Source organism: Triturus cristatus, chromosome 7 (genome assembly GCF_964204655.1).
Source record: "Triturus cristatus chromosome 7, aTriCri1.1, whole genome shotgun sequence".
Lineage (NCBI taxonomy): Eukaryota > Metazoa > Chordata > Amphibia > Caudata > Salamandridae > Triturus > Triturus cristatus.
In genome coordinates, this window is record NC_140590.1 from 779,070,892 (window position 1) to 779,093,830 (window position 22,939).

Consider the following 22,939-nt stretch of genomic DNA (forward strand, 5'->3'; position numbering starts at 1 on the left):
GTTCTCTAGAGCTCAATATCGGCACATGGATAAACTCTGGAACATGTCCTTTGTATTGAATGTGATGTCAAACCCTGCCTTTTTTATGGCTTGGCTACCAGACAGCGAAAGCGATCTGTTCGCGAAAAGACCCATGGTCAGCTTACAGAGGGCTTAGGGCCTGCTCGTCACTTACCAATGGCTGACTTAATTTCATTCTCATTTGCTTAGTTTTTATTTTTTAGCTTGTGCAGGCTTTCTTCCTCTTCTTGTGTTTGACCGGTCCCTAAAGCATGTCCTCATTACTTGTATCCTTCCAATGCTTAATTCGCAGGCACTACTTTTACTTTTTGGTTAAGCAGTCCATGAAAGTGCATGTGTTTTTCAGTTCTCTCTCGTGCCGTCCTCTTCCACCTCCGTGGTCTGGGTTGCTTGCTCTTGCCAGTGTGCTTCTCCCCTGCTCCCTCTGTGTTGCACTTGCCTTTGTGTGCTTCTGTCTCCCTGTTGCTTTCTCGCCCGTGAGTTTCTTCTTCACACTTCAGGTTGTGCACTCTCTTCCCCATGTTGCTTATTCCCCCACTAAACTTATTGTCTTCCCGCATCCTCTGTTTTGCTTCTCCCAACCATGCTTTCCATGTGGCTTCCCCTGGCCCTTGCCCTCCATGTTGCTTCCCCAAACCTTTGCTCTGTGTTGCTTCCCCTTATCTGCACCCTCTGTGTGTCTTCCTCTAACCTGTGCCCTCTGTGCCTTCCCCTAACCTGCGCCCTCTGTGTGCCTTCCCCTAACCTGCGCCCTCTGTGTGCCTTCCCCTAACCTGCGCCCTCTGTGTGCCTTCCCCTAACCTGCGCCCTGTGTGCCTTCCCCTAACCTGCGCCCTCTGTGTGCCTTGCCCTAACCTGCGCCCTCTGTGTGCCTTGCCCTAACCTGCGCCCTCTGTGTGCCTTGCCCTAACCTGCGCCCTCTGTGTGCCTTGCCCTAACCTGCGCCCTCTGTGTGCCTTGCCCTAACCTGCGCCCTCTGTGTGCCTTGCCCTAACCTGCGCCCTCTGTGTGCCTTGCCCTAACCTGCGCCCTCTGTGTGCCTTGCCCTAACCTGCGCCCTCTGTGTGCCTTGCCCTAACCTGCGCCCTCTGTGTGCCTTGCCCTAACCTGCGCCCTCTGTGTGCCTTGCCCTAACCTGCGCCCTCTGTGTGCCTTGCCCTAACCTGCGCCCTCTGTGTGCCTTGCCCTAACCTGCGCCCTCTGTGTGCCTTGCCCTAACCTGCGCCCTCTGTGTGCCTTGCCCTAACCTGCGCCCTCTGTGTGCCTTGCCCTAACCTGCGCCCTCTGTGTGCCTTGCCCTAACCTGCGCCCTCTGTGTGCCTTGCCCTAACCTGCGCCCTCTGTGTGCCTTGCCCTAACCTGCGCCCTCTGTGTGCCTTGCCCTAACCTGCGCCCTCTGTGTGCCTTGCCCTAACCTGCGCCCTCTGTGTGCCTTGCCCTAACCTGCGCCCTCTGTGTGCCTTGCCCTAACCTGCGCCCTCTGTGTGCCTTGCCCTAACCTGCGCCCTCTGTGTGCCTTGCCCTAACCTGCGCCCTCTGTGTGCCTTGCCCTAACCTGCGCCCCCTGTGTGCCTTGCCCTAACCTGCGCCCCCTGTGTGCCTTGCCCTAACCTGCGCCCCCTGTGTGTATCTTCCGCCCCCCCTAACCTGCGCCCCCTGTGTGTATCTTCCGCCCCCCTAACCTGCGCCCCCTGTGTGTATCTTCCGCCCCCCCTAACCTGCGCCCCCTGTGTGTATCTTCCGCCCCCCCTAACCTGCGCCCCCTGTGTGTATCTTCCGCCCCCCCTAACCTGCGCCCCCTGTGTGTATCTTCCGCCCCCCCTAACCTGCGCCCCCTGTGTGTATCTTCCGCCCCCCCTAACCTGCGCCCCCTGTGTGTATCTTCCGCCCCCCCTAACCTGCGCCCCCTGTGTGCATCTTCCGCCCCCCCTAACAAGCGCCCCCTGTGTGCATCTTCCGCCCCCCCCCCCGAACATACGCCCTCTGTGCGGCTTCCGCCCCTCCCCAACATGCGCCCTCTGTGCCGCTTCCGCCCCCCCCCCCCCCCCCAACATGCGCCCTCTGTGCGGCTTCCGCCCCCCCCCCCCCAACATGCGCCCTCTGTGCGGCTTCCGCCCCCCCAACATGCGCCCTCTGTGCGTCTTCCGCCCCCCCAACATGCGCCCTCTGTGCGTCTTCCGCCCCCCCAACATGCGCCCTCTACGCGGCTCCCCCCACCCCCAACCTGCGCCCTCTGTGCGGCTTCAGCCCCCCCAACATGCGCCCTCTATGCGGCTCCCCCCACCCCCAACCAGCGCCCTCTGTGCGCCTTCCCCCTCCCCAACCTGCGCCCTCTTTGCGGCTTCCCCCCCACCCAACCTGCGGCTTCCCCAACCAGAGTTATTGGCGGACAAAATAACTAAAACCATCTCGGTAACCTCCTTGATTCCGTTCTGATATTTTCTTTTTGGTTTTTTAATCTCATTCAGACCACTGGAGTCTAAGAGTTAGGACTGGTTCGCTAGACAAGTGTCTAACTCTCCTGTGGCTCCTTCATTGGCAGCATGCTTTCACTATTTCCCCCTTCTCTCGCTTTGTATTCTCCAAACCTTATTAATGTCTCAAGTCTGGATTCACCTTTCAACCACATCTGCAATCCCCTCATGATAATCAACAAACATGTTATTCAGCGCCAAGATACCCTTTTCGGTGAATGATCATTTGATCAGCATACCCTTAGATCTTGGCAAACTACTGGCAGATCTCCAACTTCCACCTTCCTAGTAAAATCATTAAAGGGGAAGTAACAAGACGACTTCAAAGGTGCATGGAGCTAAACTACCTTCACCAGTATCATCAAAGCCAGCGGATCTTTAACTTTGTATAAGAGCTCTTCCTAGCTATATACAAAAACGGGGAAATAGCCCTGACATTGCTTGACCTCTCTGCTCCCTACAGCCCTGTTGAACACACATTGTTGGCAAAGTTGCAAAGCAGGCGGTGTATTCAGATCTGCGCTGGATCCTATTATTTCACATCAACTACAGTGAAATAATCCAAATAGCCCAATTATATGCCTCTATGCCACATAGACCACACCAAAATTAACTTTTTCATTGTTTGTCATGAGTAAAATTTATTGTATGGTTGCAAAACAGGCAGGTTTGTTCAGATCCACTCGACTATGGATCCTCTCATTTCACACCAACTACAGTGAAATAATCCAAATGTATGCCTCTATACCACATAGACCGCTCCAAAATGACCTTCACTGAATATGAACTAAATACTAAACATGGATTTCATCCAGATGAGGCATTTAACTAGTGCAGAAACATGTTCATGAAGACTACTTGACACAAGTGCTTGTTTGCCATTGTAGAGCACCATTGATTTAAATAAATAACCTTCTGATGTACATGCGTGTTCATGTCACCCTGTATGGTCGTATCCTGATGGCCGTTTTTTTCCTTATCTTTACTTTACTGTTCCAAGATGGACACCAAACTTGAAGCAGTAAATATTTTTAAAAGGTGTGCCTAAACGCCACAAAGAGGAAAAACAGTCCGCTTCAGAACCGGGGAGCATCCCAGTTGTAGCTGCTAGAACCTCCACATTAAAAAAAAAAACAAGAGAAAAGGAGTAGTGAGAGAGAAGTGGAGGATTCGGTCGTGTGGAGAAGTCATTGCTGGAACTGGCAGAGGCACAAGGGAGCAATAGAGTATTTCTAAGTTGGTGGGGTTTAAAAAACGAAAAGTAAAGTAGGATGAGGAGAGCTGGTGAAGCAACAAGGAGAATACAGGAGGTGGGGAATTGATGAGGGTAAACCGCACACAAGGGGAAGAGCAAGAAAATACTCCCACACTCATGAGGTACTGAAAGGAAAATACAAACAAATTGTTTCCTGAATGTAAGCAGTGGAAGGATACAAATCGACTCGAACAGATGGTAAAGAACTGTGTTCCACGAGAGTGGCAAACACAAGAAGAGGAAGGAAAACCGATGAATAAGAAGCAGGCAAATGACATTGACAAAGCCAACCAATGGAAAGCATGGGCTGACCCGAAGCTGGCTCAAAATATTGGTATAGTACACAATAGATCTTTAGCAGCAGACATGTAAAAGCTTGCTTTATACAAGGCCTAAATCTATGGCAAGGCATCCTGCCATAAGCAGAATTGGGTCTCCTCCACTACACCAGAAGCAGCACAGCGAGGAATTAATCTTACCAAAAAGGTACATAAAAATCTATGAAACAAAAGCAACTGTGATTAAAATCCAATCGAAAATAGACAGTATATATAATGTAATCAATGACAAAGAGGAGAAAAGCAAAGAGCCCATAACTTGCATGCAGTAGCACGAAAATAGTTGTCACATTCTGCAGTAGAATACAGCCTGGTACTTACTCTTTGGGATTGTTTAAAGTTGCTGTGTTGCTATTGATTGTTGTATTTTTTGTTTTTTTGTTGTTTTTTTTACCAAGGAATCTAGGAAATAGACATTTACTTTTTTGTCTATTAATGTAGATGGTGCTTATTAAGAGCAGTATTAGGAAGCATAAAAGGCACCTCTGGGCATACAATAAATAAAGTAAAATGATTGCCTTTAAAAGTCAGAGCCAGAAAGAACCTTTGTTAAGGGACTTAGGCTTCTCAAGCGTCTAGGACGACCAGGGTGTGCCCTCAAAATTGACACACGGAGGCTCGGACATCGAGATACTCTTGGGGGACACCGAGAAGAGGCGTACCGCGAAGAAGGTGACGAAGGACGCTGAGAAAAAGACGGACAAGGTAAGAAACCCTCAACCATTGGAACACAATGGCCACGAAAAGAAGGCACAACTAAAGGCAGTCTAGACGTCGAAGAAAATGACGATCGTGGGTCAGACGCGATCAAAAGAACCTCACGGATCCCACCCCAGGGATACCAACAAAGGAAGATCGTCAAACGCCTAGGGTAAGTAACAAACGAGAGGCCACAAAGGGAGAGACATCACCTTCGAAGCCTGAAATGACCACACCTAAGTAGAGGATCTCCCCGGCCTCGGACACCGAAAAGAAGAGGAAGAGATCCTCAATTCGCCAGCAACCCCCGAACCACGTGAAGAAGATGGCGAAGAAGAGCTCCACGCTCCAGAACAGGAAGAATCCTCAGACTTTTGAGGAAGAATGGAACGACCTTGACACAAAGCCCAGAAGAAGAGGTCTGTTGCTATCATTCGAAGGCTTCACCACCAGATGACATAGCCTTCTACAACAGCCTCATCAAGAGAGCAGCTGACACCTTTGTTGTCCCCTTAGAGGAGGAAAAAGGAGGCTCCTGCTTCCTCCTAGAGACTTTGACACCACCCACCAAGGGGACACAATATCTACCAATATTACCAAGCATCCTGGATTAGGGAAAAGAGGCCTTCAGAGAACCAGCCTCAGCTAAAGGGATAACACCAAGAGTGGAAAAGAAATATAAACCCTCAACTAAGGATCCTAAATGCATTCAAGGACTCCATCATTGTCCCCACAGCAAGAAAGAGGAGCAACGCCCACTCTTCCACTGGCCCACCTCTTGAGAGAGAGGGAGCAAAAGAATGGACGTGGTGGGGCGAAAAAATGGAAAAAGAAGCAGCCACACAATGGTGCATTGCTAACTCCAGTGCTCTTCTTAACCGGTATGGCCACCAACGATGGGATAACATTGAGGAACTCCTGAGCAAGATCCCAGAGGAAGAGGAGAAAAGAGCCAAATACATCATACAAGAGGGTAAGAACACAGCTAATATCTGCCTGATATCTGCCCTAGATGCAGCCGATACAGCCAGCAGACAAATGTGCACAGATGCAACGTTACAAAGGCACGCCTTGCTATGAATATCAGTCTGGTCCAAACCTCAATTATTAACAGACCTTTCACAGGAGACGTCCGCTTTGGAAAGGAAGTAGATGAGTCACTACAACCGATAAAGAAAGACAATGAAACAGCTAGGGCAATAGGAGCCCTACAACAGAGAGGCACCTTCAAAAGAGGAGGTTTTAACACAAGAAGACCCACAGGAAGTGGAGTGTTCTCAATAGGCCAGCAACAACAACAGAATCAAGGCAGCAAACAGCAGTCAAACCAGCAGTCCGCGTATCAAGCCTGGCAGCAACTGCCAAAGCAGCCCTTTGGAGGCAGAGGGCAGCCCTCGAGAGATGGAGGAGCAAATTCAAAGTGACGTGCACACAACAAAAGACCCACACACAACACCAGTGGGAGGCAGTATAGCGCGCCACCTGCAATAATGGGAAGACATCACCACAGACAGTTGGATCTTAAGTTTGGTACAACACAGATATTGTATAGAATTAACAAACAAATCACCAACCATCCCTACCGAAGAATAAAAAGTACCTAAAATCCGAACTCTTACAGTTACAAATAGAAATAAAGGAACTCCTGCAAAAACAAGCAATAGTAAGGGTACCAAAGAGAGAACACAACAAAGGAAACTATTCACCATACGTCTTATTCCCGAAGCAAGATCTCACACTAAGACCAATCTTACACCTCCGATTCATAAACCAGTTCATTCGCACAAAACATTTCATAATGACAACACTACAAGAGATCATCCCACAGCTGCAAAAAGGAGACTTCATGGCAACTATAGATCTAAAAGCCGCCTATCTATACATCCCCATGAACCAAGCTCACAAGAAATACCCCAGGTACTTCCATGAACGAGAACACACTACCATTTCAAGGTCCTCCCTTTCGGAATAAAATCAGCACCACAAGTATTCACAAAATGCCTAGCTGCAGTTGCAGCATCCCTAAGAAGGATGGGGAGCCACGTCTACCCCTACTTAGACGACTGGCAAATAAAGGCAAAATCAAAGCGAACATGCACATGTCCATGAAGTAATCAACAAATTCCAGAAGCTGGGTTTATCAATAAACCACAAACAATCATCCGCAAAGCCAGAAAAAGAAAAGAACCTTATGAGCAAGATTAAACTCCAAACCTGAACAAGCATACACAACACAAGAAAGAATACAAGTTATAAAACAAGAGACTCACCTGTACCAGAAGGGTCAGTCTCTGACCGTGAGGACTGTCAAACTCATTGTCATGATAGCATCATGCATTCCCCTCATCACTCATGCATGCATTCACATTCGCCTTCTTCAGGAGCGGCTTTGCAGCAGTTGGTCACAAGCCACAGGGAGTTGGGAAGATGTAGTGGTTGTAACACAAAATGCAGGCAAAGATACAATGGTGGGCAGCCAAAACCATAACACCAGGCAGACCTTTCACGACTCCAACTTCCTCAGTGACCATCACAACAGATGCATCCTACAAGAGGTGGGAAGCGCATTCAGGACACCTGAGGGAACGGGTTCAAAGAACGAACCAGACTCCATTAAGCACATCAACTTCTTAGAGATGAAGACGATGTTCCTGGCACTGAAGGCTTTCCAAACCCACATACTGAAGAAAACAGTATTAATTCAAACAGACCAGACCACTATTATATTCAACCTCAACAAGCAGGGAGGTACGATCTCATTTACCCTAGCAAGCTAGCTCAGGAGATTTGGAAATGGGCCAATTCAAAGAAAATCAATCTACAGACCATTCACCTGCCAGGAAAAGACCACACAGAAGCGGATCAACTCAGCAGACAGACCAGCAGCTCGCACAAGTGGGAAAGGAAACAGAGGACCCTACAACAAATCTTCAACCTCTGGGGGACCACAGAGATAGACCTATTCGCAACAATAGAGAACAAGAAATGTCAATTCTTCACCTCCAGGTTTAATCCCCACCGATCAAAAGGGAATGCCCTGTCACTAAACAGGTCTGGGATATTTGCATACGCTTTTCCTCCGATTCCGCTGATAGTCTTGGAGAAAGCCAGACAATCAGGAACAAATCTAATACTCATAACCCCTTAATGGGCAAGATAAGCCTGGTACACAAGCCTGCTTGAACTGTCCAAAGGACAAATGATCAAGCTCAAAGCGGACCAAGACCACCTCACAATGCAAAGGGGCCATGACTTTCACCCAGATCCAGCGATGCTCAACCTAGCAGCTTGGTGCCTGAATACATAGAGTTCGGACATTTGACCTTCTCTCAAAGAACAAAGGAAATACTGAAAGAGGCAAGAAAACAAACCACAAGACAATGCTACTCTGCAAAGTGGAAACGGTACACCATACAAAAAACAATACCCTAAGCTCCATTTCCACGCAGGAAACCGAGCTCATATATCTGACACACCTGCTCAACAGTAACATCAACCATTCAAGCCTCAAGGTACACCTGGCAGCCTATACCAGGAGGAAATCATGTAAAAGCTTCTTCAAAGCACAGTCATCAAAATATTCCTTCAAAGATTAAAATAAATTGCACCACCAAGAAAGTCTCCAGCACCGATGTGAAGCTTAAACACAGTCCTAACACAACTGAGGGAGCCATTCGAGCCAATGCACAAAGCAGAACTTGAATACATCCCTATCAAAACTGCCTTTTTAATAGCCATAATATCCTTAGGAAGAGTAAGTGAACTACAGGCGTTAACTACTGAAGAACCATACATGCAAATCCACAAAGACCAGGTCATCTGAAGGACAAATCCTCAATTCCTACCTACGGTAGTAAGGAGATTCCATTTGAATCAAAGCATACAGCACAGCCTTCTTCAAGGATCCACAGACCGGACTAGAAAGGAGCCTCCATACCATAGACGTAAGGAGGGCTTTATTGTACTATCTACAACAAAACAAATTCCTAAAAACAATCTATTGTTTATCTCTTACTCAAACTCCAAAAAAGGAGCACCGGTGACAAAGGGGACAATTGTTTGTTGGATTGTAGAAGCAATCCAGACATGCTATGCTTCAGCAGGTAAGAACCTGAACACACGGCCAAATGCACATTCAACAAGCAATAAAAGAGCAACCCTAGTGTTCATGGCCAATGTGCCAATAGACCCCATATGTGCTCCTGCAACATGGGCATCTCCACATACATTCACCAAACATTACTGTGTTGATAATCAGATGACTAAGGAAGCTTATGTAGGAGAAAAGGTACTTCAACACCTGTTCGCAAAGTCTGCCTCATCTTACCACAGCCACCCCAAGGAGATGGAAACCGCTACATAATCTAATGCACAGCATGTGAATCCAGAAAAGGATTCACGCTGCAAACCAAAATGGTTACTTAAAAGTAGGAGTAGTTTTGCAGCTTCAAGAGTTTTCTGGATTCACATGCTACCCACCCACCTCCCCTATAGTCAAGAATACTAACAGGTGGGACAAGATATCACTAAAACCAAAGAACCATCATCTAAACTAAACAGAATTTAAGACATTCCCTACAGGAAAAGAGGGGAAAAAGAATCCGAAGATGGCTACCACGCACAGGAACTTCTGGGGCATCGTCTGACATCACACAAGGGATGGACCTAGCACCAAATGGTGGTCGACGCCCAAACAGAAGAAAAACAAGCCTTTGCAATGCAATCGTCTCGCCTTTGGGATCTTAGAAGTATTTAGTGATGCAGCATATTATCGCACATTAGTGCAAGGTAGATCTCCATGGATATAAATGTACCACTGTGTAAGCGCTCGTCAAATACCTTGAACTCTCTGAAAGTACATTTCATGAAAACAGAAAACACCGCTTTTTTTTTTCAGATTTACTGCATTTACCCCAACACTTCTCCTCCATTTTGGGAAGGAGCTGAAGACACATTCGACTGTATCCTTGCTTCTGACCCTCTATAGCGCTCACCTACCTTTTGGCTATGCTGGGGCCCAATTTTCTTGTTTTCCATTTATCTCCAAGAACCCACTCTGGTCGATTGAACCTTTTTACTTGCCCAATAGCGTGGAGGGAGCAAATACAATTATCAGAGAATATTTTCCGCAATTTGACATAATTAAGGACTCGAAACTCAATCTCTATTGCTCTCTGGATTTTATTATCAACAAAAACACCTGCAGATATAGGCACCTTAGCACAAGGCACATCAGGTAAATAGGCACTAACACCAATGCTACTCTACGAAGAATCCGCATTCGACTAAATATAACCAAAAGTACACCTTCTAAAAGCATGAGGTAGATAACTACCAAGCCAATGTCAATATTAGGAATCATTAAACCAAAGCATCTCTGTCCCTACTCTATGCTAGATGACATCCCTGCTTAACATTCCCTTGAGACCCAAGAAATCGTGAAAAGGTGTCAGAAGTGAAACTTCCTAAGAAGTCTTCACTTAGAGAGAGAGCTTGATCTAAAACGCGCCTTCTAGCTCCTTGCCTACCTCTTCTCTGCTCAACCCACATGGCGCTGTCCCTAATACAAACCCCCAAATCATAGAACATGCCCTCCGGGACACCTCCTCGACCAGGTCTTCTTCCAGTATTTTTCCATCCAGAGCTGTCCATCGTCCATCAGCTTGGCCTGAAGTCCCAGACACCGTCCGCACTAGGAGTTGCGATTGGCACATTCCAAAGTACTCCCATGTCTGGCTTCCCCCATAATTCAACTCTTAGACAAAGACCTTTTCTACTAACGAACCAACTGTCCTTGCACCTGCGGTGAGATCATGGGATGTAGAAATACTTCGCATCTTTTAACTTTACAATTTACTGCAGCCCAAAACCTCTACCAGAATAAATCATTTGCGGCCTACCGCATTCAGCGAACATAAGAAATAACAGCCCTTTCTTCCCAACGATATATGTGCATTCGGGCCTCTATTCGGTTAAACACGCTATTGAATCACATTCTAAGCATTAGTGCTTTTACTTTCATATACATGAATAAGCGAACTACATGAGTAATTTTAATCATGTCACACGTTTAACCTAATACATTGCATTGAACGGAAACTAATCGTCATGCATTTTACTGAATACATTCACAATATGTGTTCACATCTCTAACACTTCTATGTTGCGATATAGCTAATACATTTCTTAATACATTTCGCACGACACATCTAAATATACATTGATTATATGCGGATGCCAACTAACAGTGAATATGATGCACCCCTACAAATTTCAAAACCTTTAGGCGCTACATCAGTTACGTTTGTTCTTTACAAATACCTGATCCATACACACCCTTAACATATTACCCTTTATATCGCTCATCCTTTAATTTAAAGCGATCTGATACTCCCACGGGTCATGTTTTCGCTATAGAAAACGTAATAAATAAAATAAAAAGAATAGACGAGGGTTTAAGATGAAAAGGATGAGAGTGCTAACCATGAGCACAAGAACTAACTGGTGTGTAAATATACAAGACCCATCATGTGCAGTAATTTAGTTTTCCATCCTTTTGCCACACTTCTGCCAAATGTCCTCATAGAAGATCACTGCCGTCCTCGCTTCTTAGCTAACAGTGGTAAAATCTGTAAATTCATACCTATCCTAACCAAGATGTTACCTTCAAACCCAAGACTGGTTAAAGGTTTCACTTATGAGATGGCTGTAATTCATTTTACGTGAGTGTTACAACCTATCAATCCAGATGATATTTGACCAATCTCTCATTCACGCGTTGTCCCCTCAAAATTGAATTCCTAAACCTTTGCCTGCAATTTGCTGCAACAGAATGATATACAGGTCTGTTGGACTGAAGACATAGCTGACCTTCAATGTCTCGTAAGCGGTTGCTACCAGCTGGAACTTCTCGTGCGCAGTCTGGTTGGTATCTCGGGGCTGACTGCGGTAGCGATCGGGGTCGTAATGTCGTGGCGTTGGGCACGAGCGATCTCCTACTTACTGGCTGTGCGCCCCATGCCGTGCACCTCATAGCAGTTGTGCGCTCCACAGTACAGACCCTCAAGCAGACGGCCCTCTGACTCCTGCCACCATGTTCAGCCAGCATGCCCAGTGAGTTGCTGGAAATGGGGGGGGGGGGGGGGGAACGGGACAGGAGCCCGGGGCGTCAGCGTTCAAATGAGGTAAGAGATGTAGAAAAAGAGAAATAGACATAGAAGAGGGACTAGGGCCACCTGTTGCAGTGCAGTCTTTGAATAGTAAGATGGCCATGTTGAAACCTCTGCAGTTCAAATATAACAGTAGAGGGGTAAGAGGCTTTCATTGCTGGTTCAATTATTCAAAATAATTTAAATAATTAGGTACACTGTACAACTTCAAATATCTTTGGTATTTGAAGAAATATTGATTTAGTAAAAAGTTCTAAAACGTTTAGACAATATCGGGAATGTTTATTGAAAATAATTTTGCTAGTAAGTGCATGCATAATGCATAAAAAGCACCTAATAAAATAGGAGGATTGATCTATAATTTTTAGATGTCTAAATGCATTATAAAGACAAGCGTCCTCGATTGTCCCGACTGCTTAGAAAGTGAAAGCGTGCATGGCGCACTGAATCTAAGCAGAGCGTGTTGTGCCGGCAGGAAGAGAAACTCAATTGAGAAAATAGTGCTTACAGGAGTAAATAACAGATATCGTTTAACAACTGAAGTAAAGGGGCCAGAAACCATGGGAGGTTACAAATGCATACAAGGTGGTACTAAGGAGGGACTAACAAGCCTGCATTTACGAAGGACTGGGCACAAGCCAATGACAAATATGGGAGGAGAGTGGTTGGGGCTTATCTTCCAATTCAACTGCAGTAGCTCGCCAGAGCAGCGCATGCCCTCTGTCTCGGGCCCAACCTAAAAAACAACAAACCAAGACTATTTTGGACCCAACCAGTAGATGGCGGAATAATGCACAGCATGTGAATCCAGAAAACTTTTCAAGCTGCAAAACTACTCCTACTGGTAAGTAACCATTTATTTTGTTACTCCTAATGTAAGCCTTTTTCTTGTTCCTACACCAGACTCTCTTGTCCCCTTGCCATTAGTCAGAAAGTTACAGTGATGGGCCTTCTTCATCAGGGATCTGGTGAGGGTGAGCACGTCTTTGGATGCTAGGGGAGTGGCTGCCTTGGTTTGTATGCATGGGTGGCACAAGTGGAACCACCTCTGAACAGTTTGTGAAGTGGATTTCAGTTCCACTATGAAGTGCAGTGTAGGGTGCCTCACAGGGATGGGGAATCGAAAAGTGCCATACACAGGGTGTAGAGTTGAAACTTGAATGATAACGTCTCCTGAATAAAAAGCTCCATATCAATTTCTACGTTTTTTTCTAAATTACACAACTGCTGTCTTCGACTCTGTAAACCATGTCCATGCGCTTTCTTTGCTTGGAAACATCACTTGGATTCTAGTTCATATTGGTCAGCAGTCTCCCAGCCATTTGAAATGTCAGGAAATTAAGGGGCCTGGGAAGGGGGCGTCATTAACAAACGGGATTGCTGGGGTAGTGACCTTCGATAGGTGACACTTGGACAGCACATTGAGAATGTGAAAAATATTCCTGGGGTACCAGCTAGAGAGCTGCGGTATTTCAAAGACAGACTGTGCACAGGAAACTCAGAAGCTATTGTACTTATTCCTTGACTTGTATTGAGGAATCCCTTCAAGACCAGAAAACAGATTGTTATGCACTCTAGATTTGTACACATTGTGTTTACCGTTGGAGTACTCTTCCACCAAGTCTTACATCTGCTTGTTTTTCCACAGAGCGCACGATAATGACGTCAAAGAAGCAAGCAAGTTGAAGTCTGAGCCAACTGTATCTCCACATCAATCCATGGTTGTCCAAGCACACCCTCAAACAGCCGCTCCACTCCTTTTCCAGCAGTCGTGTTACCAGCCTCTGCCGCACGCAGCAATGCCCCTCTCCCAGTTCCAGTCACCAGTGCAGGATCTTTGCTCGGCCTACCGGGATTCGCTACAGGCCCATCGACCTCCCAGCATGCTCGCCGGAAGTCACTGTGCCTCACTACATTCATTCTCTACGCTACAGACTGGCCTGCAACCTACTGTACGAACACTGCCAATCCAAGGACCCATTGCCATGCAGGTGGCGATCACAACCGAACCCAGACACTGCATTTCCATGACCTACAGAAGTGGCTTCCTCGGTGGCCACTCGTACGCCACTGGATGCTTTAACAGATGACATTTGCAGCACTGGAAAACGTTTTTGTTGCTGGGAAATGGCAACTCTAAGCTTATCCTCGGAAAGTGAGGCTAGCATTTTCCACTTGACTCGTATGTGAAATCTTTTCAGTGGGACTTCTCTTGTTTTTACCTACTTTTGTTTACCACAAGTATTAAGATATTGCCTTAAAGCTGAGATTTTGTAAGATATGTTAAGAAACGCAATAACACATACCTCATTTTTGTATTTTGTTAGGCTGTGCTTTTCTCATTCAGGAGCTCTTAGACGGCTAAGGCGAACTGCATGAAAAATGTTGATGACTGACCTCACAAACAGACTGGTGGGTCCTGAAAAAAGCGCTGTTGAAACAGTCTCTTTTGAAGAGACAAGCTTGTCATTGCAGGCATGGGTCGAGAGGATTCTGGTTGCAATGCTTCCCACAGAATCTAGGTAGCGGGCTCCAATGATGGGCTAGAATACCTTCTACTGAGGTGAGATGCTTATTACAGGAAGAGTTGGTAGAGAACGTCTGGTTCAATGTTTCTCCTAAATACAGGGTGATTCCAACTGCCGTAGAGCTCTGGCAACTACTTGTTTGGAAGGTAGAGGATTGCCGAAACACTGGAGTCTGTTTATTACCTTTTGCTTGAAGGCAAGTTCCTAATTCTAGCACCAGGACGATGGCTACCACCTCTCCAAGGGTGACCAGTCCTTACAGCAGAGATATCTGGTAGTGACAGACAAAAACATAATTGGCACTCCCATCATGAGATATTAACCCATTCATCGATCAAGCGGATGCCTCTGTCCATCCGCCAGACTTAGGAGTGTATCACTTTTATTACTGTAGCTGTATCATAGTAGCCCCCAATATAGGAGGGTGAGAGGTGCGGTATTTAATTTGTTGTTATGCCCTCCCAGAATAGGCGACATCTTGCAAAGTTTCAGAAGGGAATTTACTACTTTATGAAGAAAAGCAGCTTTTGGTCATTTCAGGCGACCTATAAAGCAGTTCTGTTTGCCTTAAAAATTCATATACATAGGTTTGTTATTTGGTTATTTCTTTATAAGATGTTGCCTTTAGTTGGGAGACTAGTTTCAATTTTTATTTTGTTAGCTGCTGCCTTAAATGGACTGATAATGAGCAAGAGTCAAAGGACTTTCGATAGGAGCTTATATCAGGGATTCACAGAATAATACTTGAACAAATGTTGCTGTTTTATTTATGAATTAAAACAGTTTCTCTTCTGTGCTCAGATAACGTTTTGGAGGCTTTAAATAGTCTTGTGGCTTGTAGTTCAAGCAAATAATTTAAAATGTTTTAGTGTTTAATTGTCCTGATTTTATGTGTTGTGTGCTAACTACCTACTTCAATTTTAAGTGTGACGTTAAGTCTTTTTTGTACAATCAACACACTACTGCTGCCACTGTCTGTGGTGTTCTCTCTGGGCCATTGTATGTTGACCTTTCAGATTTTGCATGCTTCCTGGTCGACCTGGCATGCCAAATACCAAGGGCGACGGCTCTTACTGCACATCATTGACTGATCCCATGATGTTGGCCATGGGCACAATACAAGAGTCTGGCCTTGGGTACAGTATAGAAACCTGGCCTTGCCTCGAAGCAGTAGGGTGTTCTTGTTTTAGCTTGGACACAATTTTTTTGAAGCTGAAAGACCTGCGGCACGGACCACAAGATACTGCAGTTCATACGGTATCTTCTCTGCTGTGGTAAGCCCAGGTCAAGATGTCTTACTGTCCATGCTAAGTATCCCACCACCTGCTCATGTTGCGGCCTCCGTGCACACTCTGCACGGATTATCTCCAAGTTTCCTAAATGACTGTGCTTCCAAAGGCTTTCAGGATGGTGCTTGCCATCTAACATTACTTCCACACCACAGAAGTGGTCTTTCTTGCAAAGAGCGGGCATTTCTGTAGTGCCACATTCATTGGGGTCACTTGTCCACATGGTCCTTTGGGACCTGACCAGCAATTGCATCTCATTCTTCTCTAAATGTACTTACGTAAATTGGTTTCTCAGGATGTCGCCCGATCGATCAAATGTGCAATATGACCATAACATAACTTGGGGGGGGGGGGGGGAGTGCGTGTGCAGCTCCTTCTCTTCATTGAAAGTCTCTGTATGATGTGAACTCAACAAAGACTGCCCTGTCGCCCACACTGCTGAACGTATGTATTTTATGTACGGCGAATCAAGTTTGTATGTTTTTATAGAAACCGTAGCACACTGAAATCTCCTCAGAGGGGTTTGCAAACTTGAACTTGCAGTAACTGTTAGAATTCCTCCAATGTTGCATATTGCAACCTTTACTTTGAGTACCATTTGACATTTGTCAAAGTTTTGAGCATGTACAGCAGAGAATAGGAACTACTAAGGGAAATTACAGCTTTGTGAGCAAAGTTTAGAGGCCCTTTCTTTGCTTAAAACACGTTAGTTTAGCAATTAGTGGAGTCGTTTTTTTCTCTAAACTATCTTTTTTTGTATTTATGCGAAATGTATTGCTACTTCCTCTTATACACCCCATTTCGACTGTGTGTCTTTACCAAATGATCAGCAGTGAGAACGTTTTGATGTGTGTGTGACCCTCCCGAGTGTTGCTACTATGTAACGGGTACCCTGGTTCACTGCAGAGTCCAGCTGGATGTCTGGTACCCAAGTAAACATGTTGTGGGAATCACTGTTAGTCTTGTTCCCCGTTGCCAGAAAGCTTTCTTACCAATAAATCCATTTTACACAACTGCTGCTGTTTCAACTTTGTTTATATATGAAAGTGTAGTTTCTTGTAACGTGGCTTTCAAATCCTAGAGGTTTAAATAGTTAGGTCGGTCCTTGTAAATTCAAAAGCAATCTGTAAGTTCCCTTTCGGTAGGGTTGCCCTGATGGCCCTGCACCCGCTTCAATGCCAGCAGTACACTGCCCTTGTGTTATGTATTGGCTTCACATGAGTTATTTACTTTATACATTCAAGGAGGATCCTTGTTCTGTTTCAACCCTTTTTCCACAAAGCCATGTTTTTTATCCCAACCTGCAAAGAAAGAGTGGGCTGGAGTAACTCTAGCCTACTGCTGATCTATCTACACGGTTCCTAAAGTTGTCAATGCCTTTGTGCCTCCAAACGACCCGTAGTAGAACATTGTTGCTGTTGCAAATGTGCCTAAAGTGTGCAAGCAGATGCACCATCTGTACGAGTTTGGTCTAGTTAGGAGGCAAGGTGTGTGGGGCACAGACTTGCTTGAAGATAGCCATAATAACTGCTCTCCCATTCTGATAAAACTGTTGTCCATATTTTTTTATTATCTACTCCCAGGCAATCCTAAAATATACTTAACACCTATGTGCCTGCATGCTGTACCAGTACAAGATCTAGTTTGTGGGACTCCCCGAAAAAGCCTTCCCTCAAATTGATAGTTATCAACTTAGAAACCAGGTTACTTTTCACACCCCCACGTCAAGAACGCTCATCCTGTTACACCCTGCTGCTGAGTCCAACCTAAATTTCTTACCCAACAAACTGTTAAAGCCCTGCCCCCCTCTTACCTTGCTGCATTCCTCACTTACCACACTCCAGCTTGATCCCTGCAATCTACTAACCTTCACCTCTTCACCGTGCCTAACGTTTCCTGTGACTAGTCAAGCTTTTGCTCATTCTACCTACTTGGCCCTGTCCTCTGGAATTCCTTCTACTTTAAATCTCAGGGGTATTCCCTCCTTGCTCTCCTCACTCTCCTTCAAGACCAACTGAAAACACCGTAAAATTCTTTGTAATCCGAAATACCATCCGCATAATCTAGTGCAGATTTGCGCTAACCACCAGAAAAGATGATGGTCCTGTGCACCGAGATTGTTTATATAGCATAGTTATTGTTTGAAGTTCTATGGCAGGTCCTCATAAGGAGGTACTTCAAATCATTCCAGGGGTAGAGATTCTTTCGATGGTCTGGATTCTGTTGTCCGTGCATCCTGTGGGGCTTTTAGGGTATGTTAAGCAGGCTAAAGTTATGTTTGCGTGTTGTGGACCATGGGCTCTTGCTTATTCTCCATAAAAATAAGTATCTAATTCAGTCTTGCATCATGATGCTTAAAACTCATGCTGGCCACCTCTTCAAAATCCAGTTAGCAACTGTGTAGCATATAATAAATGTGGCCATTTGCCATGTGTCTAATTCACTACCACAGCTGCTCTACTGCTGGAACCTCGCATGGACCATACACCCTCTAGAGTTCTGGGTTTCTGCAACCTAGAACCTTGCCAGAAAATTTGATTGCCAAGGAGACTCAGATTTTGTTTTCTTGGTCCATCCACTCCCACACCCTGCCACCACTGCCATGCATTGGTGTCACAGTAACATACTGGAGTATGACCATTACATTCCTTGCTACTTTAATTCAGTTCACGAAGTCCCTTTACCATAGTGCACCAAATTCTGTTACAGATGTTAAATAGTTCCTCCCCTCCAGGCCAGAAAAATTACACGAGATGCCAAAGATACTATATTTTCATAAACTTTAATTTTTCATATGGTGCGTTAAAAACATTATAAAAATGCTGCCAGACTTCGAAAACGTCTATCTGTTGGTTTAAGAAATGTGTTCAGGATCTCGCCTTATGCCAGCTTCTTGCTGGTCCTTTTGAAGGTCACACCTCCAGCCACTGATGTCTGTAATAAACCAAGCCAGAGGCATATTAGTGACAAAGTATTGCTCTCCCACTGCTGAAAATCAACAACACACTTCATGAGATTCCATTCTCCCTCTCACCCAGTGCTTCAAATGGAAAAATAAAAGTGCAGGTACTCTGTACCAGAGTACCTGCTTGTTTCTGAGAAGTGCCGGTACTCCCACTCCCAAAATAAAAAAGTGCCGGCACTGCTCTCACCCACTTAGTTGTTGAAAGAAGTCATTCATTCACCCAATATAATTTTTGCTAAGTAACTAAGTGTACACCCATAACAATAAATCTAAAATATTCCCTGAAATTATCACCGTCCCACTGCTGAGCTAAATCAAAGGCACCACTTCATGGCAAACCCCCCCCCCCCCCCCCCCCCTTATTTGTGTGAAGGAGCCACTCATTCACCTGAAGGGATTTTCACAAAGGTACCAAGTGTAGCCCCAAAACCTTAAACTTCAAAACTTACCTCCACTAGTTTTCCGCCTACAATTTCAGATGTGTGATGGTATTTCGGGAAGTCCACAACCAGCTTTTCCCCTTCCTGCCTAACAGTTGCCTGCAAGAAGAAGATACAACATTGAATTATAGTTGGTTGAAAATGCAAGAGAGGCTTCTAGTGTAGGGTCCCAATAGGGTTTCTTGTCCCACTTCTGTGAGCAGCTCAGAGGTAGATCTAGCAAAGCGTTCTCCTCGGGCCCACTAGATAATTATGATTTACATGCACATGCTCCGCTTTTTCTCATTGTGTTCAATCTGTCATTAAAACATTACATTTGAAGGGAAGGAAAAATATGCATTTCAGCAGTTTCTCTAAATTGACATTTGCCTGTCCTTGGTAGATTGCATGCAGATCGTTTTCGGACTCATTGAGGGAGTATGGATATGCTTGATTATTGTGCTGTGTAATTGCCATATATTCTCTGCAGTTTGTTTCCACACACCAATGCAACTGAGAAACGTAATCTGGAGTGTGCATCTTCCAGATACAGCAGCTTATTGTAGAAACTGTGAGGCGCGAGGGTTTGAATGGGAGCTGCTGGTGATTGCATGGGTGGTATAAACAACAAACAGCCTGTTGGTAATCAAATACATACACGGCCAAAAGGAATTAATGGTCAAACGAAGAACTGATCGACAGCAGCACAAGGAAACAGAAAACACAACCAGTGAGAAATAGTTACTTACAAAATGCATGTATTTTTAGCGCAGGTACACGAAGATGTCCATGTACAACAGACTTAAGGTTGCTCCAAGTAGTGAGAACAGTGTAACAAAAGTGCTCATGCAGAGTGATTACGTGAAGTATAAAGTGTACACTTGAAATACAATAAAATATAGAATGCAGTGAGAGAGCAGCCTCCAGCTGTCTGCCCAAAACAACATGAACAATTCTTCATTCAGAGGGGCATCTAGAAATTTCTTAGAAGTCCACGGGGGGGATTATTGCTTTAGTGCAGACAATTAATATCGTATACATTTCGACCCACATAATTGTGGGAGCTTGAAACCTTCCATGAGGGTCTTAGAGGGTAGAAAGACGGCAAGCCTGCTCGTCTTTAATCAGTTCAGAATCAATAAATAAAAACACTAGACTAGATATGAGCCCTTCAAACTAATGAAAACGAATGTGCCAATAGGCGATACTTTCTCTATTCCAAATTGTTAGGAGGAATGAGCGCTAGCCATGCTGGTCTGACGCGTCAAGTGTGAGCACTTTTGTTACCCAGATCCTGAGGTTTACGGGGTCACCCCATTAGAAAGTAATGCTGTTTGCATGGGTGAAGTAGGGGGTTTTGTATGCGAGGTGAAGGGGGATCCATGTGAAGTGCAGGGGGATCGGATTGGAGCCGGGATGGAATGGGATGTGTGGGGGGGATTGAATGGAAGGTGCTGGGATCGAACAGGAGGAACACGAAATGGAAAACACTGAGGATTCGATGATAGATACTTTGCAAACCCGAATTAAATGGTAGTGCTCCTTTGAAAGGGCAAAGGTAATTATAGTCTTTGAGGGTGGTCTATTTTATACTCTCATATTTTTTAATTTAGCCTGAAAAGTGGTGACATTCCCTTACCTTGAATTTTTTACCAGCCATTGTCTCCATGTCGGATTCTTGTCCAATGGTGAATTTGTTGGTCATGGTCTGGCCAGGGTAGATTTGCGACCAGGTGAAGTCGTTGCCATTTTGCACAACCTCTGTGACAATTTTGAAATCCTTTCCCCTTGCAGTGACATCACCGGGAATACCTTAATCGGAATGGAAGAAACGAAAGCTTTTAGGGAATGGTGAGCTCCTCCTCCATAGTTAGTGTACAAAAGCAGCCTTTTGTTTCAGCAGGTAACCCTGCACAGACCAGAGAGCTGTCACCTGGCCCTCGCTTGGCCCTCTTTGACACGTTTTCTAGTTGGCTATTCTAAATTGCCAGTATTATCAAGAAACCGGAATCTATGCTAGCCCTTTCCAACTGAGCAAAACCCATGTTTCCTTCGTGATCACACCGTAGCCAATCATGCATGTGATTTATTTTGTGCTTTGTGCACAGCCCGCACTCCTAAGTAAATGAAGAATGCCTTTTCCGTAGATCATCATTGTCTGCAAACCATGCACGTGCCCCTCTAGATCACGGCTTCTCAACTAATCCAGACCTTTATCCTTCGGTCCTTGACACCAATCCTGAAACTGCTTGTTTGACCGCTTTGTTTTTAGAATGCTTTCTTTACAGTCCCTTTAACACTTTACTGTCACCCATGGCCCTCTACCTTGGACCCTAGTAGGTGACTGTTGAGATTGTCTAGTTATCTTTGGCTCTATTTAACTAGTAATCCCATGACTTTCTAAACCTGCACGTTATCAGGTCATGGCAAACAGGCCCTCTGTCCTAAATACAATACATTGCTCGCCTGTTGACAAAACCAGCATTGGTCAGTCATCCACAATACCAAGCATATGTCGCACCTTGCTCGTCTATCTACAATATCACACGCTGCTCTTCTATCCACAATATTACTCATTGCTTGTCCATTAACACCAAACGTTGGTTCTCTTTTCCTCTTGTCAGATTTAAAACTTGTGTACATCTTTTAACAAGTTCCCTACTGCTTATCTGTTCATATCGTCAGACTTCCTTCCGCCTGTGTGAGTATGGCATATTGCTCTTCCTATCTCAGCTTGACACATTGCTCATTCCTTTGTGGTAATAAACATAGCACGCTCTCTTATAGGGTCACATACTGCTCATATTATTCATTTACCATGTCCCTTGACAATACTCCATTGAAATGCTACTTACCAATAAGGGTCATGAAGGCTTCATAGTTTTCCTGGCTCTCCACTTCGTATTTTCCAGTGAAACTCATGTTTCTGTCGGCAGAGGGTAGAGCGCAGTATTCAAAGGTGATGGTGCGAATGGATACCCTCTCCTCAGGTGTGCAGCATTATAAACCCTGCGTACTTCATGACTCCGCCTCATTTGTTATCACACCACGATGACGCCTCTGAGTCAATAGCTGGGGTGTTATTGACCCTTTGCTGGAATTCCAGGCGTTGTAAGCGAATCCTTCAATGAAGTCCACTTAACTTGAAAAGCACTTTGCTTTTTATTTATTGACCTGGGCGGTTCCCTGTCATGTTGCTACGCTATGTGCAGTAAAATCCAGGCCACCAGCCACAATTGTTTCCTCCATATTGCTAGTAACTATGGAGTGCTTGAACCCACCACCCTGACTTTCAAGCAGAGTGGTGGAGTGACTAAAAGAGGCACCCATAGGATGGCCATAGGTTTGGCACCTGTAGGGATCACCATGGTCTTTTGTTGAGATCTCTGAAATGGGGAGATTTTGTCTTGCAACTGCTGTGGAGAGGGGGACACAAGCTGCTTCTTGCCAGTTAATCTCCTGCACTGACAGTGAGACAACCAGTCCTTTGTGGTGGTGTGGGATGGGTTCCGCACTGCCCATGGTGGCAGTGCCCCATTATGGCACAGGACCCTTGAGTCTGCCCTGGAGATTCGATGGTATCTGCTGTAACCACCTTGAGCAGTCTCACCATTGTTGCTTTGTAACCTGGCACCTGCCGCACTCTTCTCAAAGGCTTTCCGTAATTCCTCAAAATTAAGTGCACTGCGCACCGGTTTCATTCGTTAAGGCTCCAGCAAACCGTTGATTACATCCCGTTAACCATACTAACTACCAACCTGGAGAACTTGACCCAGCCTCCT

The 22,939-nt window shown here is 45.3% G+C and overlaps 2 protein-coding genes across 2 annotated transcripts in view; one reads left to right on the forward strand and one right to left on the reverse strand.

Moving 5' to 3' along the window:
* The window catches only part of LOC146810540 (cyclin-J-like), a 207,714-nt gene extending 190,926 nt beyond the window's left edge, over positions 1-16,788 (forward strand). The window contains exon 6 of the mRNA XM_085617580.1: positions 13,605-16,788. Coding sequence (XP_085473706.1) covers positions 13,605-14,046 — 442 coding nt within the window. The 3' untranslated portion in view covers positions 14,047-16,788. The remainder of the gene's footprint in view (positions 1-13,604) is intronic.
* Positions 16,789-18,536: 1,748 nt separating this feature from the next.
* FABP6 (fatty acid binding protein 6) lies at positions 18,537-22,156 on the reverse strand. Its single transcript, XM_085614432.1, has 4 exons — positions 22,013-22,156; positions 20,797-20,969; positions 19,188-19,277; positions 18,537-18,707 (listed from the first exon to the last, which is right to left on the reverse strand). The coding sequence occupies exons 1-4, from the start codon at positions 22,077-22,079 to the stop codon at positions 18,654-18,656; spliced, it is 384 nt and encodes a 127-aa protein (XP_085470558.1). The 5' UTR covers positions 22,080-22,156; the 3' UTR covers positions 18,537-18,653.
* Between the last annotated feature and the right edge of the window lie 783 nt (positions 22,157-22,939).

Excerpts from the sequence above, each read along its gene's own strand:
- FABP6 (XM_085614432.1), bottom strand. The coding sequence starts at position 22,079 with ATGAGTTTCACTGGAAAATACGAAGTGGAGAGCCAGGAAAACTATGAA. Across the intron at positions 20,970-22,012 it reads AGCCTTCATGACCCTTATTG|GTATTCCCGGTGATGTCACT; the intron begins GTAAGTAGCATT and ends ATTCCGATTAAG. Across the intron at positions 18,708-19,187 it reads TAGGCGGAAAACTAGTGGAG|ACATCAGTGGCTGGAGGTGT; the intron begins GTAAGTTTTGAA and ends GGTTTATTACAG.